This window comes from Anas platyrhynchos, chromosome 2 (genome assembly GCF_047663525.1).
Source record: "Anas platyrhynchos isolate ZD024472 breed Pekin duck chromosome 2, IASCAAS_PekinDuck_T2T, whole genome shotgun sequence".
In the NCBI taxonomy this organism is placed as follows: domain Eukaryota; kingdom Metazoa; phylum Chordata; class Aves; order Anseriformes; family Anatidae; genus Anas; species Anas platyrhynchos.
The window spans coordinates 119,076,827-119,101,188 of record NC_092588.1 but is presented as its reverse complement, the minus strand read 5'-3'; the positions used below and the strand labels follow the sequence as shown (position 1 = coordinate 119,101,188).

Sequence of the window (24,362 nt, the reverse complement as noted above, 5' to 3'; positions counted from 1 at the left end):
GGTCTCATTGCCTCAGCCTGCACCAGGGCGAATCGTAAGCGTTTATAAGCCTCGTCAAGGGCTTGGTTGGATCTTGCAGCCTTCGATGCCGAAAAGTCCTGACACCCCGACAGAGGAGCCGCTGCCAGGAACTTAATAAGCTCTATTGGATTTGGGTCAAGGAATCGTTTTATATACAAACAAACAAAAATTCTGGAAGGGAAGTAGCATCAGGCCTCACAAGATAGTTGAAGGCGCCAATTGAGAACGGTGGAATTTATGTTTGCTCTGGAGCCAAAGGTTTCGGGGGTAAATATTACTAAAATTCAGTCAGTAACCCTCGTAAAAGTGACTGCTTCTGTCTGCTCGTCCGCTGGCCCCGCAGCGGGAGCACCAGCAGCCTCGTTTTGTTCTGGCAAGGCGAATGTGGAAGGAGTCCAGAGCTCAGTCTCCCTTAAATCTGATGGATAAAGCCCTAAGCCCTTGAATGCTCATCCCTTGTAATGTCATTTTTAAACTTCTGTTGTAAAATCCTGCACGAAAACACGGAGTAACCTGTGCTGATGGGCACGGAGCGGCGGGGAGCTTTGTTCACCTGCTGCCCCGCCACAGGTCACCTGCTTGGGAAACCGTCCCACCCGGCTCAGGCAGCCAACGTGGAGAAACAGGATTTCTTACAGAAAGCCCGGCTTACCTTCACAGATCTCTTTCAAGCAGGTAACAATTTTATGGCAGCACGATTTTGTAAGTGCAGCTTTCTGGATATTTCTGGTTTCATGTGACCGGTAGGGAGGTGTTTTTTTTTCTTTTTCTTTTTTTTTTTTTTGTTTTTGCCTTTTTGTGACTGACTCATAGACACTTGAAGATATGTTCTTTAAAACAAAGGGTCCTTTAATCATGGGCAAGAACCTTATTTATGGCTGCAAGTGGCATTTAAGAGCAGAGTGACAGCTCAAATACTTGGCTTAGTTACAAAATCTGAACAGCGCTGAGGACATTAGGAGGATGTCTTCTAGACAGTTTAAAATGGAGAAAGATACAGTGATTTCTTATTTTGAAGTGCTGACATTTCCCATATGTTCTTCAGTGAATATGAGCTTGAAATCAACTTTACTTTGACACTGGAAGTTTGCCCAAGAAAGGTTTAAGAGCAACTCAGCAATATCCATGGCGTTTCACAGATCTTGATGAAGGGCATAAATTAGAAAGAAAAAAAAAAGAAAGAAAGAAAAAGAAAAAGAAAACATTTTAAATGATCTGTCTCAGAGTTTAATAACAGTGTGTTGTGGGATAATGTAGAAGGAATGCAGCAGAAACCTGAGACCTGATTGCTCCAGTCAAGTTAAGTGCGCTGCAGAAAGCACATGCTTGAGCTTCAGCTGTGCGGGTGCCCCGTCTGAGCCGCTGCAGGCTCATCCAATTAAAGGCTCAAGCAGCATTTCGGTACCGAAGCCTCAAGGCTGCCTTTTGCGAGGAGCCCTCCCTGTCGCTGCCTGCGCCTGGCAGTAACTGCATTCTGTGGGCCTCGTAGGTTTTGATGATTCTTTATGCAAGGCCCCTGGAAGCTGTTGCTGTGTCTGGTGTCTCTTTAGGATGCCTTCTGGAGATACCAAAGTGTAGGCAAGGGTGAACTTCAGGGGAGAGAGCTGCCAGTGGTTACTGGCAGCATAGACCATGGCAAACATGGTTTCTTTTATTGAGGGGGTGCCATGCTTGGTAACATTGATTCCTGCTGATAATCCTCAAACACACTTTGGTGATTACCCAAAACCTTTGGCGTTACCATCAGCCTTTTCAGATCACTTATATTAGAGGGGATTTGTGGTTAGTGAAGAACCTGAGTGTGCGCGTTCGTATTTGTGCCACTCTTGGTCATTGATGCGAATGAGTTCAAGAGTTTATTCCAATTTGGGGGCAGGGGAACGATGTAAAACACATCTGGCCAACCACAGAGAGTCCCGGTGCTTCGGCGTGTACCCACCACGTGAGATAAGGGTATTACTCAGATGGAAAGCAGCTCAAGAGCCTTCTGCAGAAATACGCCCCATTAAGTCTCTTACCAAGGAATTTTAAAAGAGAAATAAGAGCTTCCCAGTAGGTCTCTCACATGCCGTATCCTCCTCGCTCTCCTCCCTGCTTATTTGGGGCAGTGTTGCCAGGCAAAGATGAAAGTGGGAGAGCCAGCCCCAGCCTGGTCAGCTGCCAAGCGGCGGGGGCCTCTGACTCAGAGCCCGGGTAGTCAGAGAAGTAATTAAAATTCTCCCTGTGCTCAGTTACATTTGTGTAAATCTGTGCAGTCGAATCCTTAAAACAAAGTGAGATGACTGCATGGGACATAAACGCAGCCGGGCCCTGGAGAAACAGGGCCGCAGCCTCAGCTAATCAGCTGGACTTCGCAAGATTTCGGCTTGGATTGGCTTGGTTTGGTTGCATTTGGTGGTAAGCCTTCTCCCACCTCTGGTTTTCGAAACATGAGGCACTGAGATATGTTACATGGGTGTGCCACAGGATGGAAGTCCTGTCCTGCACCTCCCTGTCCTCCTGCCAGCGGGACGGGGAGGTGGTGAGAAGGTGCTTAAGGGAAGGAAGTGGACGAAGAGCAGCAAGGACTTCTGACTCACAGGTCACCTTGTCCTGCCGCCTGGGAAGGATAAGATGAGCAGTGGCCTCGCAGCTGCAGTCAGCAGAGAGGATCTCTCCATCTCGAGGTGGCACCCGGGGCAAGCCCAATGCGATCCCGAGCAGTGGAGAGGAAACGGGCAAAGCACAAATGTGTGTGGAGATTATTTTAACCAGCGTATAGCTACGGTGTCAGCATCTGACAAAAACTGACCATACAGTGGCCTGAAGTCAGGCTTGTTTTGAGTTAAAAGAGCCGTGAGGGAAGTAGGCTGGTATTTCTGAGCAAGCAGTACTGCTGCGCTCTAGCAGATGTCCTGCCTGGGTGTGCAGCAGCACTTCCTGGCTCCTGCACCCATCTGCAGGAGAGCCCAGCAGCCTGCTGGCACGCGGGAGGCACTAGGGGACAGGGAACGATGCAGCAGGCAGGGATGGTGTTTTATTCAAGTTGGTGATGACTGGGAATTACCTCCTGTGCCTTTGCTTGTTTGGCTGCTTTTCCATTTTGTCCTTGCTCCAACTGAGCACTTGTTCACTTGCTGCACACCTGGCTGTGTTAGTGCTTTCCGTGGTTTGCTCTCAGGGCAGAAATGAAGGAACCCCCGAGCACAAGGTACGAGCTGCCTCTTTCACCACCTCGAAGCTCTCTGTGCTCACTCAAGGCAGAGGGGGGAGTTTGTCCTTACCAAGACACAGCCCAGAGAGGCACTGTCACGCAAAATTGATCCCCCAAATCGATGAAATAGCGTGTGTGTTTGAAAAGGTGAGACATTTTCATGGTCTTGCTGGGACCAGAGCAGCAGTGCAATAACGTCCCACAGGTAGGTGTGTACAGCATACTGATTAACAAGCACTTTCTGTGATTGTCATGGTAATGTTGGCGAGTTAGTCATGGGAACTGCATGCAAGGTTTGATTACTTCATAACTAGAGGGTGAATTTGGAAGTGACCAATTTCTGCCATAAAAGACTAATCATAGTTTATGAAGTATTTATTTCTGTTGTACTAGAGAAATTTTGTGTTACTGGAACTGAACATGCTGGAGTTGGATTTCAGGTCGCTTTGACATGAACGTGTGCTTCAGCTCCTTGGGTAATTTGCCGCACTGGGAGAAAGCAGCAAACCTCTCGAGGGCTGAATTCTTCAGATTTCATTTTTATCCTTCCGCAGATCCTTAGAATTTGCACAAGATACACGCCAGAACAAGACACCATGACCTTTTCAGATGGCCTTACCCTAAACCGAACTCAGATGCACAATGCTGGATTTGGCCCACTGACCGACCTCGTGTTCACGTTTGCCAACCAGCTCCTGCCTTTGGAAATGGATGATACAGAAACCGGTCTCCTTAGTGCCATCTGCCTCATCTGTGGAGGTACCGTACTGCGCGAATCAAACACGATAAGTTCTTCATTTATGTTCTACTTGCTTAGCTTTCCTGTACTAAAACGTGTATATATGTGTATATATATATATATATAAAGATACATACGTACTATTATTATATATTAGATATAAGTTATCCACCACCACCTACACTAAAGATTTGTTTTCCACTGGTGATGGTTATTGTTTTTATTAGGGTTTTGAATGAATTGGATCAGACTGTCAGGCAGATGCCTCATACAGGACTACAGGATATATATACATATATATCCTCTTGCATTTTTCCTAAGCAGTATGTGGGCACCTGTGTGAATGAATGAGCTGTGCTCGAGCAAGACACCCTTTATGCAACTTTTGCTCATAAATAAAATTGCATGCACATAGTTACATTCGTACAGAACTCACTGGTGATGACCTTCTTTAGAAGAAGTAGGCTATGATTTTTTTGGGGGGGTTTGATTACAACTGAGAAGGACAGTGCCAGGGTGAAATCAGGTAAAACTGTACATTTGAAAGGCAAAAAAGTCTCAGATATTTTCCAAAATTCTCTGTAAGGTAAATTTTGATCAGCTGCTTTCTCTCCTACTGTGCAAATGTTGGACTTGCATTAGAATCAGGCTGTGTTTAGCTGAGCCATTTTATTGAAATGCAAACTTGATACTATTTTTTGCAGAATTACACTTCACAGTACTTTAAGTGCTATTAGAGACCAACTGTTCTAACAACAAAAGTCAGTCTTTGTTGACAGTGGACCTTCAGTACAAAATCATTCTGTTTTTGTGTCTCTAACCATGTCCCATCAAAAGCAGTGATGGATTCTGACACGTCATGGATGTGTTACTGGTGTATCCCGCTTTATGGTGACGTTTGCTGTCACTCAAGCTAGCACTGCCATCTGCTGATATATGATGGTAACTCACTTTGGGTTAGAGTTGATACAAAAAATAAATCATCTGTAATCTCTTCTTATATGTAGATATCTTATAAATGACTCATACAAAATTAATTCTAAGTATAGTTTGCAGCAAGGTGTTCTCCCCGTGGAGAGGGAGGTGCTGGTAATTCCGGACCATTCAAATGTCAAACCTCCCCAGTAACCAAGGGAAAGTGAGTCCAAGTTTTGGAAAACTGGGGTTTATCATCTTCCTATGGAATACAAGCTGCACTGCATACTTCTCCACATAAGTGGAGGAAATGATGAAATTCAGGGAGAATTGAGAACATGGAAGGTTTTCACTTCTGTGATTTTTTTTTTCTGTGATGAAAAAAAAATGTATTTAAAATCTGTGATCTGATACTTCCTGCAGATCGCCAGGACCTCGAAGAACCGATGAAAGTGGATAAGCTTCAGGAACCATTGCTTGAGGCACTGAAAATTTATATCCGAAAGAGACGACCCAACAAGCCTCATATGTTTCCAAAGATCTTAATGAAAATCACAGATCTTCGTAGCATCAGTGCAAAAGGTACCTACCCTATTTCACAGTAATTCAGCGTCAATGGTGCTTTCAGAGGAAACAGGCCTGAAGACCTGGGTGGTTGTTTGTTTGTTTAACATAACTGGGAGGTCTTCTTGGCCTTTCTTTTCCCCCTTGCTCATGTAACTGCCATGCTGAAATTGGTTCTACTTTACATGCACAGTGCTACGTTCTTTGTGCAATTCTGTGTGAAGTTATCAGTGGTTTTGCAGTTGTGGTGCTTGCTCCTTTGTTCCTGACAGGTAGGCTGGTTAGTTGGGGGACTTCATCAGTATTTGTGTGGGAAGTCAGTTGTTGCCTTTCTAGATGATTTTTGAAGCTCCTCAGCTAAGGCATAGGCACAAGCTATCCCCTCCAGCCTGGGGTTATTGCTGTGACTGCGTGTGCTCCCCCCAGCATGTACACTGTAGCAGCATGGATGAGCAAAATATGTCCACAGGCTCTCTCTGGAACGTTTCTGCAATAGTCAGGCTATTTTCTTTTTAATTTTGTTGGCTCTTTTTCCCTTCTTTTCATTTTTAAAAAGCGCAGATTTGTATTCCATTTGGCTCATTTTAAGCTGATGGTCAGGAATCTTATGAGATGTATTATACCAGATACTTGAACTCTGAGGTTGATGGCTCTGAAATGTCTGAAGTTGTCCTGATTGATAGACGAAATCCTCTCCCCACCAGCAACAAACTTTGTAAAGCACATTTGTGCTTCAGTGTGGAAGGGAATCTTTACTGTACACACTCACTGTTTTAGTATCTTACTTTCAGTCCTTCAGATACATCACCTGCTTGCAGCAGAACGTAGCACTTAGGCTGCATTGGTGTTACTGGTGCCTGAAAATAGCCCAGGGTTTTATGACTGTTGCTTGCTTACCCCTGGAAGCAGCAGCCGGCAGCAGTGTTCAGAGGGACAGCGTTACGCTCCTGTACACATCCGGCTTTCCCTAGCAGTAACCTTTCTGTTCTCTGAGGAGCTCTGTCCTCGTCCCTACACGGGTCCCTCAGAGGTAACTGCTGGTGGCTGGCAGGGTGCTGCCCGTACGGGGCAGATGTTGTGGTGTGAGGGATCTGGGCAGGGCCTGCATTGGTCTTTCCTGCGTGTGCGATGTGTTCAAGAAGCCCCAATGCACCTTAGGAGCACCGTGCTTCATTGTGTTGGTTTTTTCCCCCCCTGTACTAGTGTTAGTTATTGTCTCACAGTCTGAGTAGTCAGGATTAATAGAGTAATTGTGTTTAATCCTACACACAATAGCCTGCGAAGCCGTCTCTATATAAAAATACCCATTGTTGTTACTGGAGGAGAAGTAGTGAATGGGTGGTTAGCTTCAGTTAAATCAGATGTAAACAGTGTTTCTGTGTACTTTTGTGGTTAATTAGCACGAGACAAAACACCTGCGGGCTGAAGAAGGCAGCTTCACAAAAGTATCCACTTGCCTGAGTTTGGTCTTTTATAGCACAAGGGTTTGTTAAATTCTGATTCTTACCTCACGGTTTGTTATGTAGAAAATAAATATTTACTCCTCTCATATTGCTGTGCCTATTTAACATGCCTACTCCTCAGCTATTTAACACGAATCAGGCAACATTTTTGTCCTCCTTGCAGATTCAGTCTGGATTAAAGACTATAACGTATATTCCAATTTATAAAGACATTTAGTGATCACCGTTGAATTTAATTTGTCAGTATCATTTAATGCCATTCTGGTTCCGTCTCTGAAAAGAAGTGGTTCATCCAATTTACCTGTGCTGTAATATCAAGTGCTACGATCACAATTTAAAACTAATTTGCTAAGGAGTGCTCATCTAACTCCATTTTCCTGCAATGAAGGAAGCAGTTCACTTACTTATGTAATTTTGTATGCAGAACTACAGAGGGAGACACCGAATCCATTAAAATAATGTACCCTGAAATTGCCACTGATGGTGCTAAGGAAAAAGAAATTGTACAAATCGTCCTAATGGGAAGAACTTCTTTTTGTTTTCTTTTTAAAGGTGCAGAACGTGTCATTACATTGAAAATGGAAATTCCTGGATCCATGCCGCCTCTCATTCAGGAAATGTTGGAGAACTCTGAAGGACACGAACCACTGACACCGACCTCAAACGGAAACACTGCAGAACACAGTCCCAGTATCTCACCTAGTTCAGTGGATAACAGCAGTGTCAGTCAATCCCCCATGGTGCAATAAGACATTTTCCAGCTACTTCAGACATTCCTAATACCTTATGTACAGGGATGAAAAGCAAGAGAAACATTTTTACTGCTGCTTAGTTTCTGGACTTAATATATATCTATATATGTATATATATATAGATAAAAACTCAACAAGGACCAAGAAATTTTCATATGTATCGATATATACTCCTTGCTGTTTAAACTCTTAAAAATAGAAAATGCAAACTTTTGAAACTCTAAATCAGCCATTTCATGCAAAAAAAAAAATAGTTAAGCTTCTGTTTTCTCCTCTGAACATTCAAGACTGCATGGTGACAAGACAGATCTCAGACTTTAAATTCTGGTTGCATTCTGATGACTTTGTACATACACCTGTATGGCTGTACTTTCTATACTGGATGTTTGGTGCTTTCCTTTTGTCTCTCATACCTAAAGCGATCAAGACACCAACCAGACGAAATGGACTACTGTACACATCCAGGAAAGGAAGTCGCAAGGACCGTCTGATTTAGTTAAATGAAAACTTCTCTTTGATGCCCTCAGTTTGCATCTCCTTGTAAAAAGTATACAAAAATTCACTGCACTAGCAGAAAAGACATCAATATCAGCAGTAACTGCCAGCTCAGTTATTCAGATGTCACTTGTTCCACTGTTAACGTCACTTTAAAAGGAAAAAAAGTGGTTTCTTACCTGGCTGGTGACCTAGCTCCACAAGTAACTGCAACATTTCGACAGTAACGATAGCCTCCAAGGCAGAAACACTTCTCAGTGTTACCATGTTTTTGTTTACTTGTTCACAAGCCATTAGGGAAACTTCATGGGATGATAACCAGCAGACTCATTTACAGCTTTTGACTTGGTGAGTCTAGGGTATTTCCGTAAGAATCAACTGCCGGGAACTAGCTGGGTTATCCAGCCTTCCGGGTGCCAGGGAAGTACAGCTAGGACTTCCAGAAATACAAGGAGAGGATCTGCCTTCTTGGCCTTGATAAATCACCATGAAGCAGAGTGAAAACTGTGGTAGAATGGTTAACAGATTTAAAGTGTCAGTTTCTTAGGTTTCATTTAAAGCACTAGTGGATTTTTTTTTATATATTCTAGCAAGTCTGTGATGTACTTTCACTGGCTCTGTTTGTACATTGAGATTGTTTAACAATGCTTTCTATGTTCATATACTGTTTACCTTTTTCCATGGAGTCTCCTGGCAAAGAATAAAATATATTTATTTTAAAAAAACCTGCGTAGAAATAGTCCAAATTTTACACACGCACACACACACACAAGATAGTTTTCCATTTTTTAATGTTTAAACTTCATTTCAAAAAGCAGGTTTGCTGTTTGCAACCATGACAATTAAAATGTGCTTTAGCACAGCTGTCTAGAACATCTCTACAAGCCAGTCAGACAAATACATGACATTTCAATGAGTAAAAAAGAGCATAAAACTGTAGGTGTAAGAACAAAATGTTAAAATGCCTACACACAATAATAAAAACCATCAATTACATTATCACATAAAATAAGTCAAATGTACAAAAGTTTGCGACAGAAGGGACAAAAGGACAACACAAGATAGTTGTTGGAAAACATTTGTGTGCTCTTTGGGCACTTAATTAAACATATCAAAATCATCATCTTCATCAGACTCTGCAAAATATTTTACTTCTTTTCTAGCCCGGCCTGTCCGGGGCTTCGGGGCTGTTTCAGAGGCAAAGCCTGACTGAAAGATTTCCACATCCGAATCCTGGTCGAAAGCGGCCTTCTTAGATTTCTTTGGAAAAGAAAAGACAAATCAGTTGTGAAGCTCTGCGCGTGCTGCATTCGAACATTCACAACTGAAGCAAACCTTCCCTAACATCTACTGCCTGACCACACCTACACCCTGGGTGCTGTATCGGCAAACCACAGTACGAACACGTACCTTTCAGCTAAAGTGATCCCTACAGTATTATTATTATAATAATTATTATTATTTTACAAGAAGAATGGACTGTAGTGGAAACTGACCTTGCTTGGTGTGGATTTAGGTGTCTTCTTCCCAGGGTTGTATTCACCTTCATTTTCTGAACTGGATGCTTTCCTTTTCTTTGCCCCTCTACCTTTTCCTAGGATGGAGAATATATAAATTGACTTTTTCTTTTTCTTTCTTTTTTTTTTTTTTTAATAAATAACATTCAGCAAACTGAACAAACTGTGAAAGTACTACATTTTAGTAATGTCTACATGTTAAAGATGAAATTTAGTTTACAGCTTAACCATCTTCACAACAGCAGTAAAATACAATGTATTTGATATTCCCAGTTTAAATCTTTCATATTTCTGCAGTTACCATTCACGCTATCAATTCATGCTGATGGTTCAAAACAGGGTCAAACTTCATTAGCTAAACTTTCAGACTCCTGGTGCACCGCAAGTCCTCAGTAGCTTTCTGTGCTAATTATGCAGCATTTAATTCACCTTCACAGCTCAGTAAATTTACTGCGAACCGCAGCCACCAGCAGCGACACATCCTTTGCCTTTATGAACGGTTCTGATCAAATCACTGGTATGCTGATGTGCTGCTGTCACTCTCTTCTGAGGACTGTGGCATCTGAGAACAGGATGCCAACAAGAGCCACAAAATCTTACTTATTAGAGTTACCAACATTTTACTGACTCATATAAAGTTGAGATCAAAGAATGAAACTAAGCAGCACCCAATAGAAGAGCTGAGCGATCCACAGGGGTTTGGAGTTATTAAATGCATCCCAAGCAGTTAAGGTCAGATCAAAAGTTCACATAATTGATTGTCAAAAGTTGGTAAACTTGTCGCACAAAAAGCTCATGGCTGAATAACCCACTGGTGATTCATTTACTAATAAACCAACGAGGTTCTACGCTTAGAGACTGCTTCTACTGCCTTTTGAAAGTCATCATGACCCCATCATGACAGAGCGCACAGCCTTGTGTGCTGCTTGTCAGCATTACACCAAAATTCTTACCTTTGGGTGCTGCGGTCTTCTTTGGAATGCCAAATTCTGAATCCGAGTCAGAGTTTATAGTTTCCACCTTCTTGGCCTTGGGAGCCCTTTTGGGTTTAGGTGGCGCATCTACTTTTGCTGTTGGAAGGTAGAGATACCAAATGTGTTAAATTCATATACTGGTTAAAGTATTCAATTTTATTAGGTTACAGCATAAATGGCAGATATTACAGCATGAATGGCAGATATTAAAATGAGAGGAGCAGTTTCTGCACATGGCAAAAACAAATTTTAACTTGCATGCTAGAACAGTGAGAAATAAACAGGAGGTTTCCTTTGTCACACTCTAATTAAGGGGTATCAGTGCCTTCAGTCCATTCCAGTGCCTTGAACTAAATACTCTTTCATCTTTTAGTAGGCAAATTTCATATGAACAGCACAAGGCATTGTGCAAGGCACAATTACCTGGCCAAAACCTATACAGTGCTGTAGGAGGACGTCTAAACCTCAGCCCCTGACGTTGGCTTACTATTTTACTTTGGTGATGTTGAAGCAAAGTGTGCTCCATTGCTAAGCACTACCCCGCAGATAAGCCGTGAGATGCGGCTGTGTTCAGTTGGCCCCGAGTCCTCAAATTCTGTTAACTGATGTTAGAAAAGGTGCGGGCTTGTGGCTGACAAACCAGGAATTCGGGAGAAGGAAGTAACCGGGGAATGAAAGAGCAGTACGATACGCTGCCACAAACACTGCTTGTTCCTCCCCCCAGAAACTGAGCCTGTCGTCACTGGTCATCTTCTGGGGAGAGGGAGTTCTCTCACAGAACAGCAAATCCAAAGATGACAGAACTCTTAAATGGCACCTGGAGCTAAAGTAATAGTGTCCATGGCTTCCAGAACACTCCTCTCCCTCCCAGTGGACTTCTGAGCCACTGTCTTAGTGGTTCCTGCACCGTACAACTGGGAAGGATCACGGACAGCAACTAGACCTGATCAGGAGAGCCAAGCTCTCCGCTTGGTACCATGACATAAAATGGAAGTTTGCACTGACGTCAAGGTACGCACGCTCTCAAGAAGCCCAGATTTTTGGCAGAAGGCTCAGGAACGGAGTCAGTCCCACAACTGATGCGCAGGGGACTTCTCACTGCTGGAATCTGACAGCTGTGCTATTCAAGGCGAGCAGCTGCTTACAATCAGAGAGTAAGACTGGTTTTGGGATTTCTCTTAGGCTTACTATAAAGCACTAGAACCACAGACCTCTCAAAGAGCGCATGGAAAGCAAGCTCAGCAGTCTCTTGATCCTCTGTAGTGCACACCAGAGATCAGGAGATTTCATCTCAAATTGATTGAAGTCTGAAAAGAAACTGAACTCCTACCTAATCCCTTATTTTCCTTTCTATTCTTTTATGTTCCCTTCTCTGAGAAGGGGATGTGACTGTACAGACAGCAAGGCAGAACAAGTAGTTCTTTAGTTTCAGCTTCCTGTCCTCACAAATCCAAGCTCTGAAGTCACAGAAAATCAAACAGCTGTCTGGGATAATTGTTTCAGCTACACAATGGGCATCCCCCAGCGTGAGGGTGAGTGAATGGAATATTGCAATGCCAGAAGATGGGTTTTGAACAAGCTGCTGACATAAGGCATGACGATGGACACAATCGAGGAGATGACTAGGAGACTAGCTGACCGAGAACTAAGCATGTTAGGTTATCACTGCACTGTCAAACAAACCATGATCATCAAACTGTGATCATGAATAATTTGGGCAAAGATGTAAAAACACTTTTAAGATGTAAAGAGATGATTCAAAGGTGGAAGAGTTTTTTTAAAAAGGATTGACTTATGGAATAATCCTACACTTACCTTTTTTAGCAGCTACTGTTTTACTTGGAATTTTCTCTGCTTGTTTTGGGGTGAAAGACGAAGAGAAAACAGGAGTAGAATCCTCTTCATCACTGTCCAATTTTGTTGTATCTATAATCACAGAGTATGTTTACATTAAGATTTGTTCACTGCATATTTAAAATCATTCATCAGTAAGTCAAATTCAATCTCACAGAAACATTCCTCTGATACTACAGCTAGGCTATGTACTGTGATTTTCTTATCTGTGATACAAGCTATGTTCCTCTAAGGATCAGAACCTCTTTCCCCTTTATAAATCTCAACATCTTTCTTCTACAACTACTTCATGAGTTTTGTGTTAACAACATAAATCCCCTAACACAGTCCATAACAGTTGCTAATGGCAAATAGATCAGTGGAAACAAGCTCACCATCATCTGTCTTCTGCGAGTAAGATGGGAAAGAGAAGATGTTCCCAAAATCTTGATTTTTCTTCTCTTGAGACGTTTTCCTCCTTCCAAACAAGAAACAACAAGAAATTGCATTAACTACATACTGAAATAATGAGACATTATAGTGTCTATAAGAGATTAAATTCCTCTTTGGGCACTACAATGCATTTCTAGCATCTTTGTGTATGCTTGCAGCAGTCAAATTCTTAAAATCACTTTCCAGTCATGTACTGTAAGCATTTAAAATTAACAGTACTACTTTTTTATCAATAGGTCTCTATACCAAGCTGGTTCAAGAAGGAAAACCAGAAAATGTTACTTAAAAGCATTTTAATGGATGACATTACTGGCACTTTATTCTTGATGGGTAAGTCACGTTTTCCCCTGTACTGGTCAATTGCAATGCGAAGACTTTCGTTCCTCCCCAGCAATGTATAAATTTTATTTTACAAGGCACATGTAGATTAATAATTGATCGATGTTTTGTTTAAGGACTTATATATATAAAAAATTATTAGAACATAAATACTGCTGAATTCCAGTACTTACTCTGGAGATGGCTTTGATTTAGCTGGGGAGAAGTCATATTCATCTTTTTCTAAACTGTCTGAGGGAACGAACTCATCCTCTCTATCATTTGTAACTGGAGAAGCTTTTACTTTAAGTTCATCCAAATCATTGTTATTGTTGGCATCGTCATCATCATCGGCATCATCTTCTTCTTCTGAGAAGTCAAACGTATATTTGGGCCTCTCAGCTGAAAGAAAAATACATATTTACACATCTCAAGATAGCTGGTTATGTTACTACATAAATAAAATAAAGTGGAAGTCACTACACAACCCATGCCTCAGATTATACAAGACAAAACGCGTGGGGGAAAAGAAACTTGTTTGAGTCTGGAAGAATAGAGGTATATGTTTTAAACTGCTATGAAATATCTGACACCGCTTGTGGCTTGCTCAGGTACCTTCAACTTATGGCGTTATGAAGACATCACTGTAGAAGCACGTTTAAGGAATAAGAATCCTTCACTTACGATGACAGTTTTCTTCACTATATCATTTGAACGTTCTTCCTAATCAAGAGCTTGAAAAATCAATTTTCCAGAAAAATCTTTTTTTTTTTTTTTTTAAACTATCAAATATTTAGATATTTTTAAAACTTTCAGACTCTGGTACTTCTGACTTTCCTAGACTGTTCTGATTTTTATTTTATTTTATTTTTTAGCCATTATAGTTTTGGGGTTGTTTTGTCAAACATTGTCTTGCTTCCTTGTTTGACAAGATAACTGCATTAGTGTCTTTTTTTTTTTTTTGGTGAGTAATTTCTATTCTATTGTATTGGATAAAGTAAAAGATTTCTGGACAAAGTTACAGTTGCTTCTGTAGCAATTCCTGGTTCTGCCATTAAGAGGTTTTCCGGAATCATCACAGTGAAAAAAATATAATGCAAGCTATCTGTAGGAGATAAAGTCCCAACAGAATGCTGTGGTCAAATGAGAATGGAGGTTTGTAGTTTAAATTTTCAGGCACAATGCACATTTCGCAAAAGCTTGGGTACCTGCAGCTCTCCTAAGAAGAGAGTCTCTTGGAATAATCACAGGCTCATTCTCTTCTAAATCACTTTCAGACTTGGATTCATCATCTGACCATGGGTTTCGTTTCTTTACTTTTTTTCCACTGGATTTTGTAGATGATGGTGTTCTTCTTACTCTAGTGCCTGTAACAAGTTAAAGCATCTGTTACAGTCAGGGGAAGGGAAGAAAAGGGGAAAAACAAACAAACAAAAAAACAGAAAGACACTTCGCCTTTTCTAATTGCTTATGATGCATAAACTTGATATAATTTATCTTAAAAAAACTTTCCTTTAAACATCATAAATTTTCTTCTACTTCCTGAAGGAAAATTTAACAATGTGATGAAATAATTTCACACAGAACCTGACCTGCTGATGCCAAACAAATTTGTTTTATGACAGAAAAACTTAAAAGTCTCTTATTTGAAGTTTTAGCTCTTGTGCAAATTTCCATTTTTTAAAGGTTGCTGGGATTTTCCAGGAAAAGCACAGTTTTCCATTATTCAGGGAACAGGATCACAAACAGCTATGGGAAAAATCCAATTAACATGGGAAACAGAGGGAGGATATTGGGGGATACAAGTCAGTCAATTGCAGGGAAAGCTCAGGTCAAGTTGGGCTAATTGGCTCTGGCTCAACACTGGCTAGGGTGGATCTGAGCTTCACGTAGACAACTCAGTCATAACTGTACTCGGTGAACTTACTAAGCCAAGCCATAACATGCATACTGGTAAACAGTCAGAATGACTGAATATGTCAATCGGAAATAGATGTCTTCAATCAAGTTCTACAGCCTGTACTATTACACTCAGACTGAAGGTCAGTGCTGGCCCTTCAGCGTCAGAGGACAAACAAGGTAGGAATTTCTGTTTAAACAGAATTAATCTAATTATGTTAAAAATAATCTGTTTTTTCTACTTATCTATTTATTTCTACATAGAAGATTTAGAACAAAATTTAGAACTCCCCCTCAAAATCAGATGTAGAAAATCTATCCCCACCCTCAGAAAAGCAGTTCACTTAACAGAAATTTCAGTAAGTTAGTAAAAGCAGAGAACAATGATAGAAGTGACAACATATTTAACTTCAGCATTTACTACATCTGCTGTTAATCTCTACGTATGCTGTAATGCCAAAGTGCTTCAAGTATTTCCACACATCTCTTTGAGGAAGAAAAGCAGATGAAATAGTGATTAACATGGGTATAATTCCCTTCTCACCATGTTAAAAATATAGAATCATCACAGAATCATCGAGAGGCTCAGGTTGGAAGGGACCTTAAAGATCACCTAGTTCCAACCTCCTATTAAATACATAAAAAATATACTTAATGCAAAATTACTATTCATTTAAGCTTAATGATGACTGTGTAAGGATCTTACCAGGCTCCTTCTTCTCTCTCTTAATTTTGGGGGTTTTAGTTGCTGAGGCTGTCGTATTCAATGAGTCATCCCCACCACCCTCAGCTTGTGCACCACCAAATTCTTCATCAAATTCCATTTTTATTGCTAGAGAATCAGTATCACCCTAAAAAAATATAAAAGAGTTGGGCAAAATAAAATTATACGTTTAAAATTTCAAGATAAAACTGCAATACAACTTTGTAGAACATAATAAATGAAAGTAGACTACTCTATTAACAGTTGTTGAATAGTCTTGGAAGGAAAAAAAAAATTAACAAAAGCACCTCAACAATAAGTAGTCAAAAGAGACTTTCAAACACAAAAGAAAAGATATCAAGTATTAACTTTTCTGTGCATTAAGGCAGCTGAACATTATAAAGAGCATTAGTGGGTTCAAGCAGCTTGGACTTACGTTACCAGCATAGAAAAATACAGTATTTAAATAATAAATAATTGTAACCACAACAGTGGTTTGATTTACCTTTTTCTTTTTCAGCAGTTTCCTACTGGCATCTGCTTTCATTGCAGATGTAATCTGTGGAACTATTCTTCTACCAAACGGTGATGGCATGGTCTCTTCCAATTGAAGTTTCTTCATCTTGGGTTTACCAACTTTACCTTTTATTGGTTTGCCAACCATGCCAGCCAAAACATCTTCTCTTTCCTGTGCTTCTACTTTCTGACAAACAACGTGTGGGGGGGAGAAAAAAAAATCTTTTTTGATAAGGACAAAGTGGAACACAGTGGTTATTTATGATTAATTTCTTAACATGGAGCATAAGACTTCCCTTAATTGTCAGATGAATTATAATACACATTCTAGTAATGGAAAAATAACCACTTGATCTTAGTAAGTTCTTAATTACCACATGCAGTTAAAAATTATACTTTCATTCAAGCCTAAGTAAGCATGAACTTTTGGACACTGCTGGATTGAAAATCTTTCTTTTATCTATTTTGTTCCTCATATACATATCTAGGTACTGACGTAACTTTTCAGTCTTTTGTCACTTAAAGCAAGAAACTGGCTTTTAGAGTAATTTCTGCAAGGCACATTTTTCAGTCCTTTCATCAGCTTCTTTCACAATATCAACATATAGCTGAAAAGGAGACTTCAGAACAGAATACCTTGAATTACAGCTGCACAACGAACACACAGAGTAATAAAATAAATAAATAAAATAAATGCCTTATTTATATTATCCTGTGCTACCTCAAAAAGATTACATCATCCACTTTCTGGCAACACTGAAAACTGAGGCTCAGCAAGTTACCCACCAATATGCATTTAACTTTTTCCAGAGTTGCTAATGAGGCAAGGTAAAAGACCCTCATCTGATATTTATAGTCTACGTACTTTGTTCCTAGATGTACTGGTTTGCATTTGACAATGCTTACTGCCTCATAACTGAGTAGAACACGCACAACTGCTATTATTATTACTATTCCTAGTTACAACTCTCAATCTCTGTGTCATCAAAAAATGAATTTGCTTCTGGTAATTTTCCTTTCACTGACTTGGAAAAACCATGATATTGTATAGATGTAAGAAAAAATCCCTGAGGACCACAACTAGGAACTCAATTATCCAAAACTGATTTCCCACTTTTCCCTATATTTGGAGGACCATCTGTTTTTAATTCAAAATGTGTTCTTCTTTATTATTATTAATTTTTGCTTATTTTTAATACATATTTTTAGAAAGATATGTAAAACATACTTCAAGCTCTTCAACGAAAGCTGCTAAGTCTTCTTTCCAGAGATCTGATGAAGATTTCCTTTTAAGGTCATTTAGTTCTCTCTCCTAAAATGTGAAAATAGAACATAGAAGTTACTAAGTTACAGCCAAAGTAAATACTATCTAAACTGAACATGGTAATTAGAAACATCAGTAATTACTAAATCATTTCAGAACAAGCCTCCCACAGCGTACCAACCTTTGAATCTCTGTGTTTAATTAGCTCTTCTACTTTCTCTTTTGTAAGCGACCAGAGAGACATGTTTAATATGTAGTTAAAATCAGGGCCAGAAGTTGAGCCAGAAGCAGAGGATGCATCATCATTTTGGTTCTGCGGGTCCTCCTCTTCTGCTGCCTAAAGTAAAACATTCAGTTTTAGAAGCATTAATAATCTTAGCTCTATGCATCTACTTAACACTCCTCCAAAACACTTTGCTGGAGTAGTAAGGTGTTTCCTCACAGATTCAATGACACAAACACTCTTCTGTACCTTTCCAAAACCCCATGTTCCTGTCCCTTTCTATACTTGTATTGTTTAATCATTGATTTAAGAAAATACAGCTGAACCTAATGCTAGCCATATGCCTTGTATCCTGTTAGACGCAGAAATTGGTACCCTCCTCTGTATCTCACATAGGCTGGAGTCCTTTGCCCTTTGGATATGCATGTACATCTGTTTCTTTAGAAATAAGCACAGTGTTTTTCTATACAAACTGCTAAAATAACCTTGAACGTAAGAGTTGTAGCTTGAAGGTGGATCAAAATTTCTCTTAATGATAGTTTTGCTATAAAATACTATACTGCGTGGAGTTAAAATACAGTAGTAATAAAAAAATGCAAAACAAATCAAATGAGAAATGAAAAATAAATAGCCAAAAGCAGTGGTAATGGCCCAGAAAAGTAGTAGTTGACAAAAATTTGCAAGCAGTTTCATCTTCCTGTACTAAAGTATGAAATTAAACTTGTCATTCTTTTGGAGCTATAAAAAAAAAACCTGTCTGAGTCACTTGTAGGTAACTTCAAGAGTCATAGCTTTACAATATTCAAGTTTCATTCCAGAAAACCGATTAATAGGTTCTATATAGGTTCTATATAAATAATTGTGTTTACTATAATGTGACAAATAATATGGGAAATACCAGTTTTAAATCTGGAATAACTGATGTAGCATTTAGCGTATCATCCAGTCAGAAGTCTAGTTGCCAGTTTTGATTAGAAAATTCAGTCGTCTGTGTTCTCATTTGCAACTCTTACCTAGTTTTTGTCTTAGAATTATCTATGTGCATTACCAATATTATGCAACAATATTTCTATATGAGTTTATATTTGTTAGAATGGAAGCCAATGAGAAGGAGTAATGAATAATCTTTTTCAAGGGCTGTGTCATAAGTTAGACTACTAGAAAACAAACATCTGAAGAAATGAGTATCATTTATAATAATAGCATCAAATGCATCCAGAGATTTCAGATTATTACCTTTTCCTGTGCTTCTTTCCAGGCTTTAACTGGATCAGATTCATAACCTCTCTGGACCAACATCTGAATCAAATCTCTTTTCGATCTATTCTCTACAAGATACACACACAATCAAAAATAAATAAATAAATGTCTTGAAAATAAGCATCTTACATGCAAGAATGTTTTACTATTTTTAAATAAATTCCACATTTTCCCCTACTGTTATCAATTCTAACTCATGTTTTAGAGAGTATTTACTCACCTATGGTAATTTTTCCTTGTATCTTCTCTAAAATGAAGCGAGCTTGGTTGTTAAGTTTTGTAGATTCTGCACCCAACATTCCCACAAGCCATTCCTTGCGCAAACTATAATAATGTAATCGCAAATCAAAGAACTCCTTCAAAATGTCTTGCACTGTTTCATACTTCTTTAAACATCCCATATGATCAAATAGCACCTATAAAATACATAATATACTGCTTGAGAGAGACTGCATAACTCAAGCTTTGTGTTAGAGTTTATTTCTATTGCTCATAAACATGCATCATATGAAGAGCAGAATTTTGTAGACTGTGAGCTCAAACCTTACCGTGGAACTATAGAGCACATAGCCGGATAGATTTTATTTTGAAGACGTAGATTTAACACGAGATTTATGGTAATACTTTCAAGCAGAGAAACACGGATATAGAGAAGTATGCCTGAGTTCAGTTGAATGTCTAATTTTACCTAAATACTAAAGCACAAGCTCAGCATCACTTGATGATTCACAACCATTTAACATAACAGTTGAAGAGCATCTTTAATAACCTCTAAATTCAGCTGTGAAAACTGTCACTTTAAACACTCCAGAAATCCTTCAAGTTCAAGCACAAAGTAAGAAATCATTTTTACACACTGGTGGAATCAATCCTGCCTGACTTCTGACATCTCCAGTTTAGACATTTAGAGGTGAACTAGTCACCCTAGGCGCCCTCTATAGTCAGCTGAAAGAAATAAGCCCCTCCAGAGAGCAATTCATCTGTCTAAGGCATCTATTTGGGAATTGGATGAATAATGAACTAGCTCACGTATGCATCTAAATTTTTAAGATGCTTACACTAGGATAGATGAATTCCTACACAAACACAGAAAGCAGAGAATACAGGGTTGAGGTGAAAAAATTGTTGTAATCTGCTAAAACATTAATTTGAAGACAGATTTTTACAGTAGTTCATATGGTTGTTCAAAACTGTGAGAAGTACTATCAATTTATTTGGCATATTCTTTTTTCTAAAATAACCTACAAAATCGTTTGAGCAAGGCCTTTATCATCTCCCAGTCACGTGGTCTTTAATTAAATTTAAACCTATTTTCACATAGTTTTTATGTGTTACCGTAATGGTAACAGTATTGGTAGTTTTGCTTTGTGATGATGTTTGAAAGTAGTACCTGCCATACAAAGACTAGAATTCTGTTTTTTCCAGTCTGTGAAGACAGATTATTAGGAATATTCAGACAGAAATAGTATTACAATTCAAGTGCCTCTCTTGTAATAAATACACGTGTGTTTACTCACATTCTTATTCCCATCTTGCTACGAACAAAATGAATCGGTATAAAGTAATTTATATTACCATTACGTCTTCAGCAGCTGAAGGATAGAATTTTCTATACCTTACAACCTAAACTGGGAGTTATGTTGGTGGAAACATCAGATATCCTATTACAGGTCATGCATAAAGTGCAATTTTGAAAATGGAACTTGTCTCAAGTTTAAAACTCAAATCTAATTAAAATGCAGAAAAGTTATTTGAATGATTAACGTTACATTAATCATTTTGGGCTAGCTGCATGGGAAGTTTTCAGTTATAGGAAACTAACTACCCAGAGACTGTATAGTTTGGTTTGAAAGATCCATTAGGACTAAATTGGGATTGTTGATCCATATTGAATTAATATTTGTCATCAGTAATAAATTTTTCTACTGTTTAAATGATTTCAAATACACGGTACTGTTCAATACCCAGACAGTTCCAGTGAAGTTTCAAAATTCAAATGGCATGGCTCAACGTGACCAAAAAAGCAAGACTTGCATTATCTTCAGGAAGAATGAATTCAAACAGTTGACAATTATTTCTTGGCAGCAGCAAAATATGAAGAGAGATTTGCTCAGTCATGCACAGAACTGGTCTCATGCCAAAACCATTACAAAAAACATTTGAGTTTACAACAAGCAACTTTAAGGATTCTGATAGCCAAACATAAAAAAGTTACCATAGAATTACAAGTAAGACTTGTTTGAAGCTTAAAAACTTTGTGCAGTCCAGCAGCTTCTGCCTGTGCAAGTTTTTCTTCTGTCATCTTCACAACAAATTTCACAGTTGTGTCAGTGTGGTATTCCTTATAGTCAGAAATTAATGCTGGAGTTTTTTCAGTTCCATTCAACATGGGTTCTAGAACTTGTTCTTTGTACACCTATTAAAAAAAATACAGCCAAAAACTGAAACACTTCTTAAAATTCATAATTCCTTAAACCAACCTAACAATCAACCTAAGATTTCAACTCTGTGTGTATCACATCTGATACCAGTGATAATTTACAGAACCAGTATGACTTGTGAAATGAAGGCTAGAACTAGAAAAAAAACTAAGAGGCATCCAAGAAGGACAGGAAAGTCTACTCAAAAAAGAAAGGGAAATAAAGAAAGGGAAATAAAGAAAGGGAAATAAAGAAAGGGAAATAAAGAAAGGGTAAGAGAAATATATTAACTCAGCAGGAGAAGCAGATAGTAGTATGGACAGTAGAAGGCACAAGTAAAAAAACATCTTCTACAAAGGCACAGAAAAGAATGAAACCATGTTTCCTTCCATGCATGTAAAATGATCAGAAGTAGAAAAAAGTCATCTATGTAGGACTATGTAATTTAACATAAAGCTTTTTTTATGTTTCTCTGCTACTTACCTGGGTCCATGTTCTTACAGGAAGCTCTGTAATTTCTACTGTGTTCCTGTCCACCACAAATATTTCACCACTGACTACATACTGGTTTTGACCAAGTTCCTGAATGGTTCCTTTGAAGTTTTTGTAGTTTGGGAGCTGAAATTGCAAAAAAAAACAACAAACAAACAAAAACAAAACAGTGGAATGGTAAGAAATCTTATAAGAAGATGTTAAAAAAATATTTATTTCCCATACACCATACAGCTATCACTTTATATTGCTCTAATCCATCAACCAGCCTCTCATGCCTGTGAAAATCTAAAGTCATAGCAAAAATATTATGAAAAAAAACAGAATACACACATGCAAGTGACAGAAATGAGTGTCTTATAGTCTACAGAGTAGATACATGATTAAGAAGATGCAGCTGAATCCAGTAAGGTGGCTTTTCTTTTTCTTTTTTCTTTTTTTTTAATTTCTGATTTTGTTGTTGTTGTTTTGTTGTTTGTTTTGTTTTTACAGGAAACTGCAAGTGCAGCTAAGGCATGACAGAAAGCAGATTAACACCCAAGTCTCACAATAGCTTTACATCAGCACTGAAAGAAATGGAGAAGTAGTGTTACCTCCCCTAGCCATTTTCTCATCCATGTGCTGTTTGGCAAAGATAGTGGAACCCATCCAGTTTAAAAATTAGCTAACAGGGTGGGGATTTTTTTTTTTTTTTTAACTGAATTGATTCCCTTATCCAGCTTACCATGCAGCCACAAACACATACCAGCATACAGAAAGGAGCTAGATGGAGGCAGAACTGCCTCTTTCAACCACAGTGAAGCTTCAATTGACTGTGAGACTACACAGAAGGCCTAGGAGTCCTAAAGGAAGGGCAATGGATTGCATTAATTTAAAAAAATCTAATTATTGTTCCTAAGAATTTGCAAAAGGAAATTCAGTAGGTCATGAAAATTTACACTTGCTCAGAGGCAATGAACTGTGATCTAAGTAGAGATGTTTCTGCTTCTATGACTTATTAAACACAAAGTACCAATATCCATTAGTTGTAAAGTAAAGGTTAAATAGCTTGTATTTCAGCTGTTGATTACAGAGATTCTGGGTTCACACAAATATTCTCACTGTCCAAAGTTTTTTTCAAGTATATACCACCTCCAAGAAGTTCTTGTAAAGTTTTAACTAAAGGAGCAGAAGCTACTGCTGCTTTTCTTGGAACAGTAACAATATCTTCTCCTATGCTCACAAATATGTAGAAGCACAATTCAAGCACAAGACAGAGGAAACGTATTTGGCTGAAGATAAGTAGTTGTACCTCAGAAAGGAAAGAGTGGCACAATTTTTTACTCTACTTCCATGCAGCATAACTACACGTAAAACTTAAAACTTCAAAGTCTTGCAGTCAACGGACCACAGGAAAAGTCCTCCAAAATAATTTGAAAAAAACAAATTGCACTTTTTTTGCTTCAAGTTGAATTTCCCCAGCCACATCCCAACAGTCAAGTAAAGCTCCTACTCAGAATTACTGGGACAATCCAAGCCAGATATTCCAATCATTCACAGAGCGATATGAACACATTTTCTATGTATTAAATCAGGTTTGTTTAGCAAGCACATAAAATACTAGTATATACTATTATTTTTACCATAGGGTGGGGATCTAAGCCATCCAGCATTCGTCTGACATTGTTTACAATCTCTCTGGTATCATAGTTTGGAAGTTTGCAAGCCCATCCGGTACCAATTCCTTCAGCTCCATTTACTAAAACCATAGGAATGATGGGAATGTACCATTCAGGCTCTACGCGCTGGTTGTCATCATAGAGGAATTTAAGCAAGTTGTCATCCACTGATGGAAAAAGCAGCCTGGCTAAAGGGCTTTAAAAAAGAAAAAGAAGAAAACTGTTTAACTGGAGTCCTGTAAGTAAAGTGCACAATGCTTTAACAGTCAGGGGGTCGAGATATGATCTGTTTGTATGTCTTCTTTTCTCTTTGCCTTTCTGAAGCTGAAAATACAACATACATACCTCCTGAGGGAAAAAAAAAAGTTCTTCTCAATGGAATAGCGTATTAATAACAGATACTAGCTTCCTTCCCAGTAATACATGTACACAATATACTAATAATTGATAACATTTAATATCAACAGAAATACCGTTCTTTGAAGCATTCAGAATTCACACAGTTCAATGTGGCAGAAAGTCACCCACCCAACAATAAAGCAACACAGTATGAAAGTATTTGCAAAATTTCACTGAGTTTCTGAAAAAAAAAAAAAAAAAAATCCTACAGTGGTGACTCCTTCTGCTCATGTAGGAAATTGTCCTGGATTAACACAATTTCCAGCACCTCGCGTGAAAAGGAGAATGTCT

General features: G+C 38.9%; 2 protein-coding genes across 10 annotated transcripts in view; one reads left to right on the top strand and one right to left on the bottom strand.

Annotated features, from left to right (window-relative positions):
• Positions 1 to 8,867, top strand: part of RARB (retinoic acid receptor beta) — a 319,793-nt gene extending 310,926 nt beyond the window's left edge. For all 9 annotated transcript variants that reach the window (XM_072033461.1, XM_027451076.3, XM_027451077.3 and 6 more), the window contains 3 exons: positions 3,769 to 3,973; positions 5,292 to 5,450; positions 7,448 to 8,867. In XM_072033461.1, coding sequence (XP_071889562.1) covers positions 3,769 to 3,973; positions 5,292 to 5,450; positions 7,448 to 7,644 — 561 coding nt within the window. In that variant the 3' untranslated portion in view covers positions 7,645 to 8,867. The remainder of the gene's footprint in view (positions 1 to 3,768; positions 3,974 to 5,291; positions 5,451 to 7,447) is intronic.
• A 49-nt stretch (positions 8,868 to 8,916) lies between these two features.
• Positions 8,917 to 24,362, bottom strand: part of TOP2B (DNA topoisomerase II beta) — a 62,903-nt gene continuing 47,457 nt past the window's right edge. Inside the window, exons 21-36 of the mRNA XM_038175537.2 lie at positions 23,637 to 23,868; positions 22,006 to 22,140; positions 21,318 to 21,518; positions 19,323 to 19,518; positions 19,079 to 19,170; positions 17,801 to 17,956; positions 17,584 to 17,667; positions 16,345 to 16,542; positions 15,843 to 15,987; positions 14,446 to 14,604; positions 13,432 to 13,639; positions 12,862 to 12,944; positions 12,449 to 12,559; positions 10,613 to 10,729; positions 9,639 to 9,736; positions 8,917 to 9,402 (exon numbers count right to left, since the gene is read on the bottom strand). Of these exons, the coding sequence (XP_038031465.2) occupies positions 9,241 to 9,402; positions 9,639 to 9,736; positions 10,613 to 10,729; positions 12,449 to 12,559; positions 12,862 to 12,944; positions 13,432 to 13,639; positions 14,446 to 14,604; positions 15,843 to 15,987; positions 16,345 to 16,542; positions 17,584 to 17,667; positions 17,801 to 17,956; positions 19,079 to 19,170; positions 19,323 to 19,518; positions 21,318 to 21,518; positions 22,006 to 22,140; positions 23,637 to 23,868 (2,377 nt within the window). The 3' untranslated portion in view covers positions 8,917 to 9,240. The remainder of the gene's footprint in view (positions 9,403 to 9,638; positions 9,737 to 10,612; positions 10,730 to 12,448; positions 12,560 to 12,861; positions 12,945 to 13,431; positions 13,640 to 14,445; positions 14,605 to 15,842; positions 15,988 to 16,344; positions 16,543 to 17,583; positions 17,668 to 17,800; positions 17,957 to 19,078; positions 19,171 to 19,322; positions 19,519 to 21,317; positions 21,519 to 22,005; positions 22,141 to 23,636; positions 23,869 to 24,362) is intronic.